At 34.8% G+C, this 16,217-nt stretch overlaps 1 protein-coding gene across 9 annotated transcripts in view; it reads right to left on the reverse strand.

The window, feature by feature from the left end:
• Positions 1 to 19: 19 nt before the first annotated feature.
• LOC106457898 (voltage-dependent calcium channel type A subunit alpha-1-like) overlaps positions 20 to 16,217 on the reverse strand; it is a 200,037-nt gene continuing 183,839 nt past the window's right edge. For 8 of the 9 annotated variants that reach the window (XM_022383971.1, XM_022383974.1, XM_022383975.1 and 5 more), the window contains 4 exons: positions 15,468 to 15,585; positions 7,523 to 7,600; positions 3,872 to 4,109; positions 20 to 3,581 (listed from right to left, as the gene is read on the reverse strand). In XM_022383971.1, the coding sequence (XP_022239679.1) occupies positions 2,707 to 3,581; positions 3,872 to 4,109; positions 7,523 to 7,600; positions 15,468 to 15,585 (1,309 nt within the window). In that variant the 3' untranslated portion in view covers positions 20 to 2,706. The remainder of the gene's footprint in view (positions 3,582 to 3,871; positions 4,110 to 7,522; positions 7,601 to 15,467; positions 15,586 to 16,217) is intronic. The other variant, XM_022383973.1, reaches the window with a different exon arrangement.

The raw sequence follows: 16,217 nt of genomic DNA on the forward strand, positions 1-16,217 counted from the left end.
AGTATTCCGCATTATATAATTAACTGTATATATATATATATATATAGGCATTGAAAATGTCAATTTCATATTTGTCCTCAAAAGTATGACGAAATAACCAAGTCTTAGATACGGAAGCTAAATTAAGGTTATAGTAAAATATTCTGAAATTATAATTCAATATTTTCTAGCACATTTAACTGTTGTAAGTGATAAAAAAGAAGATGGCGATTACATACGAAATTTACAGAGTTATGTAATAAACTTGTTTACAGAACACTTTCTAACTTTTATGCCAATGAGGATTTATCATACTACTTCTGATAATATTTTGACGATAATAGTAATGATATGTTTGCTTGGGTATAGAGTTTAAGTAAAATGTATTACTATCAACGTATATTGTACAATTTTGTTTTTAAAGAGAAAATGTTCACAATTTTCGCGACATTGTGTGGCGTACAAAAATTATCATTTGTAAAAAAATAAAGGGAAAAGGAATGATATTATAATGTCGTTAGTGTAAATAATTTGATATGTTTTCGAGTTTTGATACGTTTTTCATTAAAATGTTTTATTTTATTGTCAACGTGTTAAAGTAATTTAATTAATTACATAAATATAAATTAACTTTTTCATATTTTGCTTATTTTGTATAATGATAGAATAATCTGTTATCAATCTCTTAGATGGTCCGCATTTCCAAAATTATTAATACTGAAAAGCTTTATAATAATGTTTAATAACACCATCCTTCACTCACGCAGCAAAATAATTAAACTTCAATACAATACTCAAGCTTATTACCGTTTGGATTTAATTAATAACTGAATTAAGTCTTTATTTATAGCGGTACGTCTTCGGACTTGAACTGCTAGAAACCGGGCTTCCACACCCGTGTTGGGCAGAGTATGGATAGCCCTTTGTGCTTAATAGCAAACAACAACCTTAATTTTAAATTAACCAGATGGTTTAAAATAATTTTAAACTTAAACATTTAGGGTATTAAATATCATGACAAAAACTATGTATCGCATCAACGCGGAACTTTTTAGTAATTAGTAAATGATGAAATAAGCGGTACTATTCAAGAGCAAACAGCAATATTCAGCGATGCCTTCAGGAGGAAGGGGTCAAAATTGCACCTGACTCTCCCAGGTCGCGAACAACAACACGACCAAACACTAGACCGGACGATGCCTTCTTCCAATCCATCATGGGAAATGTTTTGTGAAGATCAGCTTATGATAGGAATAAAATGTTACCATTCCCTTTAGTTTGACATTAATGTGTATATCACATTAAATCTTCTCTATGTTTAATATAAAAAAATGGTATGAAGACAGAAAGTAGAAAAAGGTAAATAAGACCTTTATATTTTAACTGATTTACATTTCACTCCCTCATGGAATCCACTCCTTATTTTCTGGAGGTCTTTTATCTATTGAAAATCTTCATTATTCATAAGTAATCTCGCTTCCTTTTTAATTTACGGTGAACATACTGAGCAGATGAAAATATACAAAGGCCCAATCAGACAAAAAATTAATCACGAAGATGTTTTGCCTCACACGACTGAAAACACATAGCTTTTTTAAAAGCCATAATTTGTTTTATTGTTGTTGGAGATGAATTAAAATTACAATTATATCTAACTTTACGATTTATTATATATGAAAAGTATGGGAGACAATACTCACAGATAAATTTGAGAGAATTTGTCAACTTAAAAGCCTGCACGCATTAATTTTTATTTACAACAGTGTGCCGTCTACCAAGGCTTGTTTTATGTACTTTTCACGGTACTCCAATAAAAAATTTAGAACTTTTTCATTTATTTTATGCAGTAAAAAGCATGTTAGAATTAACTCAATAACTTCAAAATGGTGAAAACAGACATGGCTTACAAATACATAAGAGTAATATTACATCATTAATTTTGGATAGTAATAACCACATCGCGAAAAAATTGCTTATGTGTCCCCTTTGATGCTAAGCCTTATACAATATCAAGAAAGTTCATAAAACCGAACAACAATAGTACATTGGCATATTTTTTTGACGAATTTTAAAAGGTTTATATGCTATAAGACTCTAAGACAGATTTAATATACTTATACTCTGAATACTGATATTTGATAAATATTTTGGGATTACTGAAAGATTCTGACATTTATAAATAAACTATATATATATATATATATATACTGAAAAATATTATAACATTGGTACACAGTTTCTTATCCTTTTTTCAGCGTGAACATTTTGTGCAAGATGCAAAGTAAATATTCAGTCAAATTTAACTCTAGACATACTTCGGAAATTATGGAGTTCATACGTGCAGCATTGTGGTCTATCACAGCTGAATGAGCATGAAAGACGAGGGTTGGAGTATAAGAAAAAGATAAGAGTTAATCGAAAAAAACAAGAAAGCTTTTAGCATCAAAACACTTTAAAGTTGAAATTAAAAGGTCAAAAGTGAAGTGTTAACCGTAATCACGAGAAATAAAACAATTTGTTATTTACATAAGTATTTTTCTTGTTTGTTCAGGAACAATGACGTTCTACGTCACTTCTTTTCCTCCTTGCAATTCTTTGGAAAACAATAATAAATTTCCATCTAGTGTCTGTTTTTCAGTAAGGAGAACATACATTTGTTTTTTTCTATACGTAAAAACAAAGGACACTCACTTGTAACTATTCTTATGCGAAAGAGAGATTGGCTATCTAGCACCAATCATCTTCGGAGTCACTTTGCGGCCCCATGTGGCCTGTCCGTAAGCTTGCTAGAGATGGTTCTTTATTCACTCTTTCGCGTAGTCTTTCACGTTCTCTTTGGCCCGGCTTGTAACCGTTAGGTAATGGCGATGGAAGCTGACGTGAACCCATTCCAATAGCTGCGGCTGCTTCAAAGCTAAGGGGTTCACTAATATGACCAAGAGTGCCAAAATTTCTGTCCGTATAAGGCAGAATAGTTTGATGATGTCGATCAATACTATGAGTCTTCTGTTGAGTACGTGGCAAACTAATACTACTACCAGTTCTTTCTCCTTGCTTTAGTGAAGGGCTGTGAGACCTTACACTTGAAGTTGTTCTCTGGCGCCAGAACGGCAGTTGAGACTTTGGCAGATGAGTAGGCGAGGCATTCACTTTGGGAAAATTAATACTAAAGGGGGTCTTATTATTAGGTTGGGGCAGTGTAGGCGAATGAGACACAATAGGAAAATTGATCCCTTCCACTGATCGAACATCAAGGCGCAAGGTTGAGGGCTTGTTGGGGGTTGGAGGCAATTTCCTCCCTTTTGGCATTCGCTGTAACGGTAGGCTATGCGCAGAAGCTGGACTTGGGCTACGTGATCTTTGTTCTAACTGGGTTCTACCATAATACTCACTGTGGCCTGGAGTGGAGTTCGGGCTGGGGCTACGTGATCGCCTGTAGAAACACGTCGTCCGGTATTCTGGGCTAATACTTCGACTCCGCCCTCGTAAAGGTGAGGATGTTCGCCAGGGCGACGGCTTACCTGGCATAGAGCGAATCGGCGATCTTCCTCGAAACGTCCGCCCTTGACCAGCGATGCCGAACTCATCGCCCCTAAGTTTAGCTACACATACAGAGGGCACAAAAGAATTGAATACAAATTATTACTTTCTTAATTCTTTCAGCATATCTCTGAAAAGTTTAACCTAATTCTAGCTACTTTTTGAAAGTACAAGAGAAAAACTTAGACGAGACCCACATACGTTTTACATAATATGTATAGAAATTATACAAAACTTTAAATTTGTGTAAATCCTGCATATAATTCACTTATAACTTTGTGCTTTCCCTTATGCTTAAAAAGATAAAGAAAAATGAAAACAATAAGGCCACAGATACTTAAAGCTGTCATACCTTTCGCTCTTCCTCTGCGGCTTGTCTCATACTTTACTCTGTCTACAAGATCAGTCACAGCTTCAGAAAATCCAATGTCGTGGCCACCCCGTCGAGAAGAAGACCTCCTGATGGGGGTTGGGGATCTCCCTCGTCGTGGGGGAGTTAGGGAGTCATGCCTGAATCTTTCTGGGGAGGGAGATCGCGATCGGCTGTGGTGATAATCGTGATCACAAGGATGAAGATGAGTTTCTTTTTCCTGCAATTAGCAAAATACAGACGTGAATTTACTATATTTTTAGGTTTTAATTTGAAAAATCGGTGTCCATTTTGAAATTCGTGCCTTCGAAGTTCACTCTGTCGTTTAATAATAAAAAAAAGAATATGGGATTAAATGTTTACTTAAAGTGTTGAATTAAATGCACACGTGAAAAGTTCAATAAGCACACACACAAATGTAAATTATAAAGTTTCATAAACATATACCTCGCTAATTGTATTGCCAACTGGAGAGCCTTTATGTAATACTTTACTATTAGTAACAAACCCAATTACAAAAATAACCAACTTCTCATTCATACTGTTAGAAAACTGAGAAGATCAAAACAAATTACATTTAAAAGAAAGAAATATGTTAATCACAGATGATCAATCAAGTAATAAAACCATTTTCGTATAGTTTTTTAAAACGTGTTTTTGATATTAAACGGTTGAAATGATTAGTTTACATTAAAATAATTAGGCTTAACAATTGGTAGTTAATCCAACAATATCAGTTTTGCAATTTAGCTTTGTTGTGATAGCATACATAAATCGGTTTGTGGAAAGAAGTCTTACTGCACATGGATAATTCTTAGTGATTACATTTTTTAACGTCAATGAAATATATCATTAAAAATAAAAGTTACTATCTTTACGATCAGTTTTTATTCATCACTAATATATGTGAAATAAGGCCATGCGCTTATGTAGGGTTACTGATACTAATGACATATGTTACTTAAGGTATAAAATGAAAAATCTCTAGTGGCGTCATTTTAAAAATTAATAAATGAGGGTATTTTTAATCTGAACAACAACAACTTTTCTGATACATAGATCAGGCGATTAAAAGAAAGATATCATAAGTTTAGGTAAAGCCATTTCTAATTTAAAGATATTGACCAGCGGCTTGTTGTAACCGAATAGCGGATTAAATATCCCAATTATAACGCTCATCAAAGCTGAAATTGTAGAGCGTGTTAAGAAGCATAACGCAGCTTTGTTCTTGGACCTTGTAACCCACTGCTTGTTATACTAACAAACTACAAACAATACTTCCTTCTACACACAAAACTACTGGAAACCCCGTCTGGTACTACTTATTTCCATGATATTTTTTTAACTATTTATAATTATACAAAAAAGTATAATTAATTTTCATATCTGATGTACAACATGATGAACAAGTCGCGCATCATCTTGATTTTTTTTACATATCTTGCCCTTACCATTCTGTTTGAAATGTGCATCGTTTATATCACGTCACAATGTCAGAACAGGATCCCTTCCACAAGTTTCTGGAAGGGTAATCAGATTCTAACCAATATCTGAGCAAAAGTTAGTGAAACACAAGTATACTTTATGAAACAACATAGTGTGGGCGGACTTGCATATATCACGATCGTGCGCGACTTTTGCATCTCTCTCTCTCTCTCTATATATATATATATATATATAAAATCAAATACATCGAATTGGTAGATGGTGAGGTTATTTGCTTTTGAGTACAAATTCGATTTATATAAATTATTTATTATTGTAAACAAGTTGCGACTTGTTAGCGTGTAAACAACAAGTCTTACTGTATATTTGATTGTTTTTTAATTTCGCGCAAAGCTACACGAGGGCTATCTGCGCTAGGGGCCGTCCCTAATTTAGTAGTGTAAGACTAGAGGGAAGGCAGCTAGTCATCACCACCCACCGCCAACTCTTGGGCTACTCTTTTACCAACGAATAGTGGGATTAAAACCCCAAAGCTGAAAGGGCGAGCATTCTCGGTGGGACGGGGATTCGAACCAGCTACCCTCAGATTGCGAGTCGAGCGCTCTAACCACCTGGCCATGCCGGGGCCCTTACTGTATAAAGCGATAATTGTAACTAATTTTCAGCTTTTTTGTAAAAACAAATTCAATATTAAATAGGGCATTGATACTTCTATGCACATTTATAGTATGGTAACACATGAAGGTTATTCACCGGCTTAGACTTCATGAGCATACTAAGAAATATTTTCGTAGCATACACTTTTAATTTGGACGATATAATGACACCTTTCAGTTTCTAGTATGAAGAACGGACAACATCGAAATAACTTCACGATGACCCAGGCGCTTACGAGAAAACTGAAACCTAACTAAAGCTATAGTTACCGATTTTTTACGACGCTATTCTATTGGTTTCATTCAATTATCAATATGCTGACCTGATACCCACTAGCAAGCAACAAAAGTTCGATTAGCTTCGATGGCTTTAACCGCTAAAACGTCAGTTATGAACTTTACAGATTTAATTTGTTTGTAGTGACCTTGCACATAATTTTCTAAACTTACAGAAAATAAATTTAGAAGCATTTTTTCTCTCTAAACCCGTTACTGATGACATGTTAAACTAAGTATGAACAGCATTTTTAACCATTTTTTTTAGTATTCTTTACACTCTGTGAAAACACAGTTTAGCTAGTTTTAATTTTTTAACGTGAAACTTACTGAATGGATCATTAGTTTACTACCTGGAATATATTATCACTAGTAAAAAAAGATAATGGTGGAGTAAGAATATTTCATCAAAGTAACATTTAACTCTACCTTAAGGAAGCATCAGGTTTAAAAAAAATTCTAAACCACTTGCATACCAAACTTCTTATGGGCACATGAATTTATTAGCTTCAGGGTCCTTGATAACATACAAGTTACACAAAAAAAATTAAAAAATAAAATAAATATTGCAATTAATTCCACTGACTACTACTGGGATCAGTTATGTAATTTACACAGAAAATGTGATTTCATCCAGTTTACGGTCAGTTTTTTTAAACTGAATTTTATACAAAACAAAAACATAAAATTACTCAGTTACTCTACCGAGAGTGAACGATATTAAAATACATCAATAATTTGAGAATTAACGCGGGAAAATGACACATTTAGAAAAATGGGATTTAAGATGTTACTTTGTTATGTGTGTGAAAACAACTCAAATCCTTTAATAAAATATTAATTAACCACCAGAATACTGAGGGCTTACCTTATTCATTGAAGAACGTGATTTTTAACACACACACACTCCACGTTGCTCTTGCCATTGGGTCGCTTTGGACAATTTTGTTTTATGTCACTTAACTCTATTTTTAAAACCCAAATCTACTAATAAAATATGTTTTTACGAAGCTTGGATTTGAATTTTTTTTTATTACACAAACATAAAATGAGACATCAGAGAAATGTTTGGAATGTCTCACTGTTTGATCTCTAAATAATACACAACTAATGTAACCCTACAAATAAGAAACACAGTCAGTAAGCAGCTACGTAACAAAAGAACAACTTAAGACAGGAACGTCACATTTTGAAATAAACAGAGCACAAGAAGCGTAGATAACATTGAGAACAGTAACAAGGGTCACCCACTCACTTCCTCGGGTCCTGGTTCCCCGTCTGCATTATCAGTTGATGGTGGTCCTGTTACATTCACGTCCAACATTTCGATGCCCTGTTTACACCCGAGAGTAATTCCTATAGTTATACATCTTTGATGCTTCTTAAAACTTAGATATTTGTAAAGTAATACCGAACTAAGTATATAGTGACATCTCACTCCAAATGACCAGCTAAAAATGCATAACCAGTAGCAAATCTGTGCTCAATACAAGATGGAAGCGGGAAATTGTGAGGATGCATTGCTGAGAATTGCAGGAATGTTCTTGCTGCGATTGTAAATCCATTGTATTTATTCGTAAAGAAGATTCACACTTAATACAAAAAGAAAAAAAAATCCTTATGTGAGCAAATCCACTTTAGTTGTATTAAAGTGCTTTATTTATAATCATGCAAGAATTAAAAGTAAAAAGAAAAATATTACAATATCTAATACCGTATAAAGACTGCATCAAAGTCTAACAGTAACATACCTCTTCAGTTTCTAATGTGCCTGTTTTTTTATGTGTACAAGAGCGTAAAATGTAAACGTTAAGACAAAATTTGGAGTTTATAGTTTTGAATAAAGATTTAAATTCTCATGTAAATACCTGTGATATATAGTTTGTATTGGTAAGGTATACATAATATCACTATCTACTAGAAATAGGTTTTGCTTATAGACCTCAGGGTGGAATAAACTATGAAGAACTCTTGTTTATCCAGAAAAAAATTAATAACCATGTAAAAAAAAACCTGTTAAAATTAAAATGCAATTATACTTATCTTTGAAAGGTGTGTTATCCTTCTTGTGCTATAGGGAAGAAGGAGGTGTGTGAAATCAGACCTATTGGAGCTGTTAATACGTACAATTCGGTCAAGAAGGTTTGTTTATTTGTTCTCAATTTCGCTATCTTCGCTAGCCGTCCCTAACTTAGCAGTCAAAAACTAGAGGGAAGGCAGCTAGTCATCACCACCCACCGCTAATTCTTGGGCTACTCTTTTTACCAACGAATGGTGGGACTGACCGTCACGTTATAACGCCTCCATGGCTGAAAGGGCGAGCATGTTTGGTGGGACGAGGGTTCGAATCCGTGACCCTCATATTGCGAGGTCAAGCGCCTTAACCTCCTGGCCATGCCGGGCCCGGTGAAGAAGGAAGTGTATGATATTATTCTTGTTGAAAACGAACTGATGACATGTATAATAGAGTGAAGAAAGAGATATGTGATATCAGTGTTGTTGAAGAAATGTCGGTGATATGAAACCAGAGGGAGGGAGGTGTTAACAGCCATGTTAACGCTTATAACGCTTTATGCATAGATATACGTCCATGTGAAAGATGATTGGTAGTGGTCACAAGTGATTCATGTTGCATGTTGGAGTTAAATGAATCCCTTTATCAACGGGTGCTTAAGACCTTTGGTTCCAATCCAATGAAAAATCAAAGAAAATCCCAGATTAGTTTGTAAAAAAAGGAATGAGCAAATGGCGATATATTGTTCCTTATCAGTGGTTTGGACGAATCTTTATGAGAGCAGGAGTTTCCACTAGGTTGACTCCTTGATACATGTTTATTTCAGTGTTAATTTTAGGGCAGATATTATGTTGCGTAGATAAATGTGAATAATAATCTTTACCAAACTAGAACTGTTACGCTTAAATGATTTTGAATATGTAAATTAGCAAGACACGCGATAACCACTACCAGTATAAAGTCGCAGCACTATCAGAACTACACTTTGACAATGTTTGACTTTTTGCAGGTAGTGCGATGCTACCGAAACTTGATCGCTTTTGGGAATGGTATATATTGGCCATTCCTGACGTAAAATATTTATTAATTCAGATCACAAAGTTGTGTTCAGATTAGGGATATAGAATTTGCAAGATGAGGATATCCCTCGGAAAATAAAGGAATGTGGATCAACTTGGGATACCAGTATATCCATAAAGAAATGTATAACACGTCGTACTCCAGCTGTAGCAAGCAAAGTGCAGTGGTAAAAGCCACCCACGTAAACTAGGCAACAGTATGCAACACATTCAAAAAGGAAGAAAGACTTATCTCTGGAAACGAGGCCAACAGGATATGGGTTCACCAAGATAAGGCTTCCCGTTTAACTATCGCATATCTCAAGCAGTCGAAGAATAAAATGGATATTCATGTTTTATACATAGATATATTGGTTAAGTCACCTACGAACTTTTATGCAATCAGACTATTGAAACAGGTTTTAAGAATCTGTAGATTTTGTTCAATATATGGATTATGGGAACACTTTAGGGAGGAATAGTATGCTTTGGACATGACAACCTCACGACAGAGTCTCATGTAATGGAAAATACGCTGCAAGTATATTGCCAAGATGCATAGTCGTCAGATAAAGTATGCTTTAACGTATAGGCGTACTTTAATGACGTGGTGAGGCTCTAACATTTCTTTACTATAACGTACTCGGCCCTCTTTATATTAAAAGGTAGGAGCATAAAACAAATTTCTCATAACTGAAGTGACAACCAAACACTTTTGTAACTTATCTGATTGTCATCTAATTCACATTTGGATGTTGCTATCCAAAAGTGAGACAGTAAATGTTGTGCTATGTACTTGAGGCAGTACGTTTTGTAGTATAAACTTGGGAGCCACTGTTCAAAACTGAGACAGAAGCTATAGCCCTGGAAACGAACTATTGCTTCTTCAAAGACTGGGACAGCACAATTTATGCTATAATCTTGGGTGCCACTGTTTAAGACTAAGACAGTGCACTCTGTATTATAAGCAAGTACAATCGTGTGATGAAGGTGTCATGTGTATGAATATTATGGGAACTTTATGTGGTATGTATTGTCTTTAGTTCTGTGGATATCATATTCAAATGTTACAGTTTAAATGTCTAAAGTTGTCACAGCATTCTCAAAGAATAGGCGTGACATTGTTGATAAAAATCGCGTAAAATGGAGATGATTTTTAGCTGCGGTATAGTGGTTGATAGAAAAGCTCTGATTTTTTTTTCAAGTACAAACTTTCAGCTAATAGCTCCGTCATCTCTTGACCGATTTGATATCTAATTAAGTTTTTGTACTCAGGAGGTTAAACACTTTCGACTGATATATTTAACCACGCCCAAGGTCTCATGGATTTATTTACTCTTATCCTGCCTAAAAGAATTTCAATTTGAAGTTAGGCTGGTAGAGATCCTGATGAGTAATAAAATGGAATCGGGTAAACGCGCTCCCCACACTTGGTATTGTTGGCGCACAAATATATAGCTAATAAAAAAAGGGGGGAGGTCTCATAGATTAAATTCTCCAATCCTACCTAAAAGAATTTCAAGTGCCGCGGCTATTTAGGATTCTCTTTTATGTTCACATTCCTCTGATTTTTCCATTTTGGATTTCAAATCAGATGGGTGTAAAAATAGTATTTCAGATCTTTCTTTCATTTCCCACAAACCACTGCCCAGAAGGCTTTTCGTTTAACATTAGAATTAGGCCTATTGATTTTCAATGCTTCATCAGCCTTGAAATACGAAATGGTGAAATTAAGAGAAGTATGAACAAAATTTCACAATTTTTATTACTAAAATCTAATTTAATTAATTACAGGTGTGTCTATTACATTGTTTATCTACTTTACTTATCTCAAAAGAGAACATTTATGCTTCCTGTCGCTTACTTGTTTGTTTTTTGAATTTCGCGCAAAGCTAAACGAGGGCTATCTGCGCTAGCCGTCCCTAATTTAGCAGTGTAGACTAGAGGGAAGGCAACTAGTCATCACACCCACCGCCAACTTTTGGGCTACTCTTTTACGAACAAATAGTGGGATTGACCGTCATATTATAACGCCCCAACGGCTGATAGGGCGAGCATGTTTGGTGGGACGGGGATTCCTAATCACGACCCTCAGATTGCGAGTCAAGCGCCCTAACCACCTGGCCATACCGGTCCCTTAGAAGAAGGGAGAACTTGCTTAATCAAAATCTCCTTATATAATCGCAATGGGCTATCTGTCTTGTGCCCACCACGATTATCGAAACCAGGTTTCTTGCGTTATATGTCCACAGACTTACCTCTGTGCCACTGAAGAGCGTCGCATTACGATTATTATTTGTAGCTATTGCAGTTTTTGGAGATTACCTGTGTAAAAATACATATAACTCGATTGTTTTTGTTGTGCCTCTATGTAGCTAAGAACGTATTTTACAGATAATCACCTCAAGTTTAAATCAAGTAGTTTCATCTCCAATGAAATTAAATTCATAATTATATGTTTGGTCAACTCACCCATCATATCATGGCTGAAAAATTTAAATCAATGAAAAAAAGAAGTAACAATATAAATAGCTAACCTCATTAAAGAACAAAAGAAAACAAAATACATGTAATGTTCGACGTAACTCGCGGCGGTCTCCAACCTCACTCAAGTGTTCTGCATAAATATATCTAAACCTAAAAACAAACAAAACAGCGAACGAAACCAAAAAGAAATAAATAAAAGAAGTAAACAAGGTACTCCAAAGCTCAGTCATAGTTCTCTTTAATGTCAACAATGTGCCAGAATCATGCAATAAGATTTTTCCCAAGTTACCATTAACATGCTTCTATTGACTGTGCTTTAACAATGAGAGGAGTGCAAAGAGTTATTACTGCGCGTGTTCTATACAATCATTATAATTTTTAATTAAATATAGTTTAACTTAAGTGCACTATCTCCATGATTCACTAGTGCTTCCCAGTATTACTTAGTTCATAGGTAATGTATATTATATATTAGAGAACTACAAGTCAATAAATATATATTAGTTCATTATTACAAGTTTTTGAATCCTTCGTTAGGTGGATAAATTTTCATATAACTTATGGCAACGTAAATATATTGTTTTTACATAGTTAAATTATTCAAAGAAATATTAAGCGCCCACTTTGGACGATTAGTTCACAAGAAAGCTTCAACCGATTCGGCCTGAGAAAATATTACATTTATAAAATATTTTCTCTAAGCTTCATTCATGTTCAGGCTCGGTGTGAATAATAATGAATGTTCGACCAAGAAGGGTCAGAATGTGTGCATGCAACAATACTAGTCACAGAAAGGGCAAGGCCTCGGGAAGCTGGGTAATCAGGTCACAGAGAACATTGACAGGGATATGTCCCCATCTTTATTAATTAAAGCTAAGATTATGTAACTATTTGTTATTTTATGGAATTAAGTAACAACAGAAATATATATTATACATTTTATTTGTTTGGAAAAGTATGAGGTCTCAAACTCGTCGCTTTTTTTGTTTAAGGTCGGCGCTGGAGTGCAGTAATTAGGATTTTGATAAATACAATAAATAAATTATCAAGGCCTCTATCAATACAATCTACAATCAGAAATATCCAAACCAAACTGAAATCAACCTTATTTTCAAAACAAACAGTCATGATGTACCATCAACGGATTATAATATACACTGGAAACTACCATCAACAAAAAGTTGGTGCAAATGACCTATTGCTGATATGATAATTTACTAATGGCTAAAACGACAGGTTGGTTATTAATCTTAGCGTAAAAATGGCCAACAACATTTTCACTACTCAACATGATGTAGCTGTCCGATTATTTTCTTATTATTGAGTTATAACGTTTGGAAGACAAAACGTTTCCGATGAATAAGGATTAACCCCAAGATTACAGAGGAGGGTTCATGGGTCCCCATAGAATTTTTAATTGTGATTTTCTAAACTACTTATCTACCAAATCATTTTGATGGGGTCCATGGGCCCCATAGAATTTTTAATCACGATTTTCTAAATTATTTATGCACCAAATCATTTGTAAAACTCTGACTTTGTTGATTACAACATCCCCAATAACATACTAGTAACATACATGCACATAGCAATATCAATTATACTAATTACTGTTGGGGTACCTATGCATTTTACATAGAAATTGAATGAATTCGCCCAATTTATTTGGTCAGTTATTTAAACTTACTGTTTTAATAAACAAAATCGTAAGATTACTAAATATAATGTAAACTATGCATTAATCAAGTTTTTTTATTTTTACATGTACGTCCAGGAATTCCGATTTTATTTTCAAATTATCCGCTCGATCTATTTTTAACTCGTAAAATCCTAAAATTATTGTACACTCTGATGACAGAGGAGACATGCGCCAACTCGTATCACTGAAACCGGAGTTAAGCACCAGTTCCCATCTGCCTTATAGACATCAGAGGGATTTAACCTTTCTCCTGATGATTTTACAAGTTATATATATTCACTGGGTAAATTTCAACATAAACAAATTCCAAATGACGCAAGCACTTTTCAAATTGGTGGTATATAAGTAATGCGTCACTGCGACACAAAACCGAGATTCCAGCTTCCTTTGAAAAGCGAAGATCGCAGGAATAAAGATTGGGAGATTTACAATCAGTCGGTGTAGGTCGAAGACAACAAGAAACGTTGAAGTTTAGTAATTTATCTATAGTACTCTCTTTTGATTGCGAAGAAAATAATCATTCTGAGGTCCTCTTTTTTTTTCTTTCATCAGGAATTGCATTATTGTATAACGCATGGAATGAAGCTGATATATATAGTTTCAAGATTTATTTTGGACAAAGGTGTGGTTTGAACCGGAAATACAACATATTACTTCACGACCTGTCACATAACGGAAGTGGTGAAGACAATTAAACACCTTCTCACCTAAAGTAACCTAAAACACACTGTAGTGTCATGGCGTAGAAACCTTCCTTAGAACAGTAAAGAAGATAACTCACACAGACTTCATACAGATTGAAGCATATCGCCAACATTGGACGAAGTATATCCTTACTTATATTGCTGCAATAAAGTCCGAACGGTTTATTATTTTCCTACCGGTGATACACATTTCAAATATAGTATACAAAGCATACCACAAAAGTTTTTCCAGTTGATTTATCTTGGTTGTAGGTTACACTACAGTATTAAGATAAACGCCAAGATATTATCATCTTTGTACGGAGTTGATGGTAATAAAGCATTACTCCACCAAAACAAAGCATCCAACAGTGCAATATGCCAGTTTATCCACCAATATAAACATAATTTATGCTACGGCATTCTGAGACTCCCCCCCCCTCAGATTTCTGTACTTTAGGTTCCTAAAACGGACACTCGTCCGCACATCGTTGATGGATTTTGGAAAGCTTTTCAAAGAGGAGGGAGGCAACTCGAATTTTCGTGTATCTCACAAAAACTTCATGCAGTGGAAACTATGTTGCATAGCAACAGCCTACCACCAGAGCCATCCGTGACATTGAGAAGGAGCTGTCACTTATTCTTGTATCTTGTCATTGATATCAATGTTTCTCTATAATTTTTCATATGGGAATTAAAAGGGAGAACCGAATTAAAATGATATGCTAATAATAAGCTGAACAGGTCAATAATATCTTCCATAATAATTTTAGGGTCAAGTATTTAAAACGTAATTTACCATACTAACCAGAAATGATTCACATATTTAACAGAAATATAAATGTCATTCTAACTTGTAACAGGGGCAGAACGTGCTATTATGACTTATACCAGTGGTATCACAACAAGGTATCGACAATTGAAGCATACCTATGTATTACACGAACTTTATAAACACAGTAACATTTCTGAAAACAAACAAACAGATGAGTAATTTGTTCTACAGCACTTTTACAAGCCTTATGCAGAAAAAAAATGTAACGTTAGTTTCAAAGTATGTTAGTTAATAAATCCCATGTATATATTTTATAGATATGTGCTTTAGAAACACGTGTGTGAAGTTAACATGCAAGAAAACAGTTTGTTGTACATGCAGCTTCGCGTCAGCCATGCTGGGAAATGTCAACCTGTGGGACAAGCTTAGGTTCAGTATATAACCATGCATCCTGATTTCTGCCAACAGGATTGTTGAACCCGACCTGCGATCCGGAAGGTTCGCTCTCTCCGCTGTTACGCTTTCTCCGACTGCTTCCACGACGAAGGAAACTGAAGGACCGCTGCCACGTCCGCTCCGAGTTATCCTGGATTTTGTCGATGCTGCTTGGAAAGAAGAAAAAAAGTGATCTTAGCTCAGAGCCAGGAAACTTTGAATGTTCGTGTATAAAATGATGTAAATTATTAAATCGTCCAGAGGCAACAATGAAATTAATTATATAACGGCGAACTTCTGGTTTGTGTTATCAGGCGAATTCCCACAATTAAAATCATTGAATAGTCGTGTTGTTTTGTGTTATCAGGCGAATTCCCACAATTAAAATCATTGAATAGTCGTGTTGGTTTGTGTTATCAGGTGAATTCCCACAATTAAAATCACTGAATAGTCATGTTGCTTTGTGTTATCAGACAAATTCCTACAATTAAAATCACTGAATAGTCGTGTTGTTTTGTGTTATCAGACGAATTCCTACAATTAAAATCACTGAATAGTCATGTTGTTTTGTGTTATCAGACGAATTCCTACAATTAAAATCACTGAATAGTCGTGTTGTTTTGTGTTATCAGACGAATTCCCACAATTAAAATCACAGAATAGTCATGTTGTTTTGTGTTATCAGACAAATTCCTACAATTAAAATCATTGAATAGTCGTATTGTTTTGTGTTATCTAGGCGAATTACCCTACAATTAAAATCACCGAATAGTCATGTACAACGCCTAAAACAGTTAAG

This window comes from Limulus polyphemus, unplaced genomic scaffold (assembly GCF_000517525.1).
Source record: "Limulus polyphemus unplaced genomic scaffold, Limulus_polyphemus-2.1.2 Scaffold389, whole genome shotgun sequence".
NCBI classification, from domain to species: domain Eukaryota; kingdom Metazoa; phylum Arthropoda; class Merostomata; order Xiphosura; family Limulidae; genus Limulus; species Limulus polyphemus.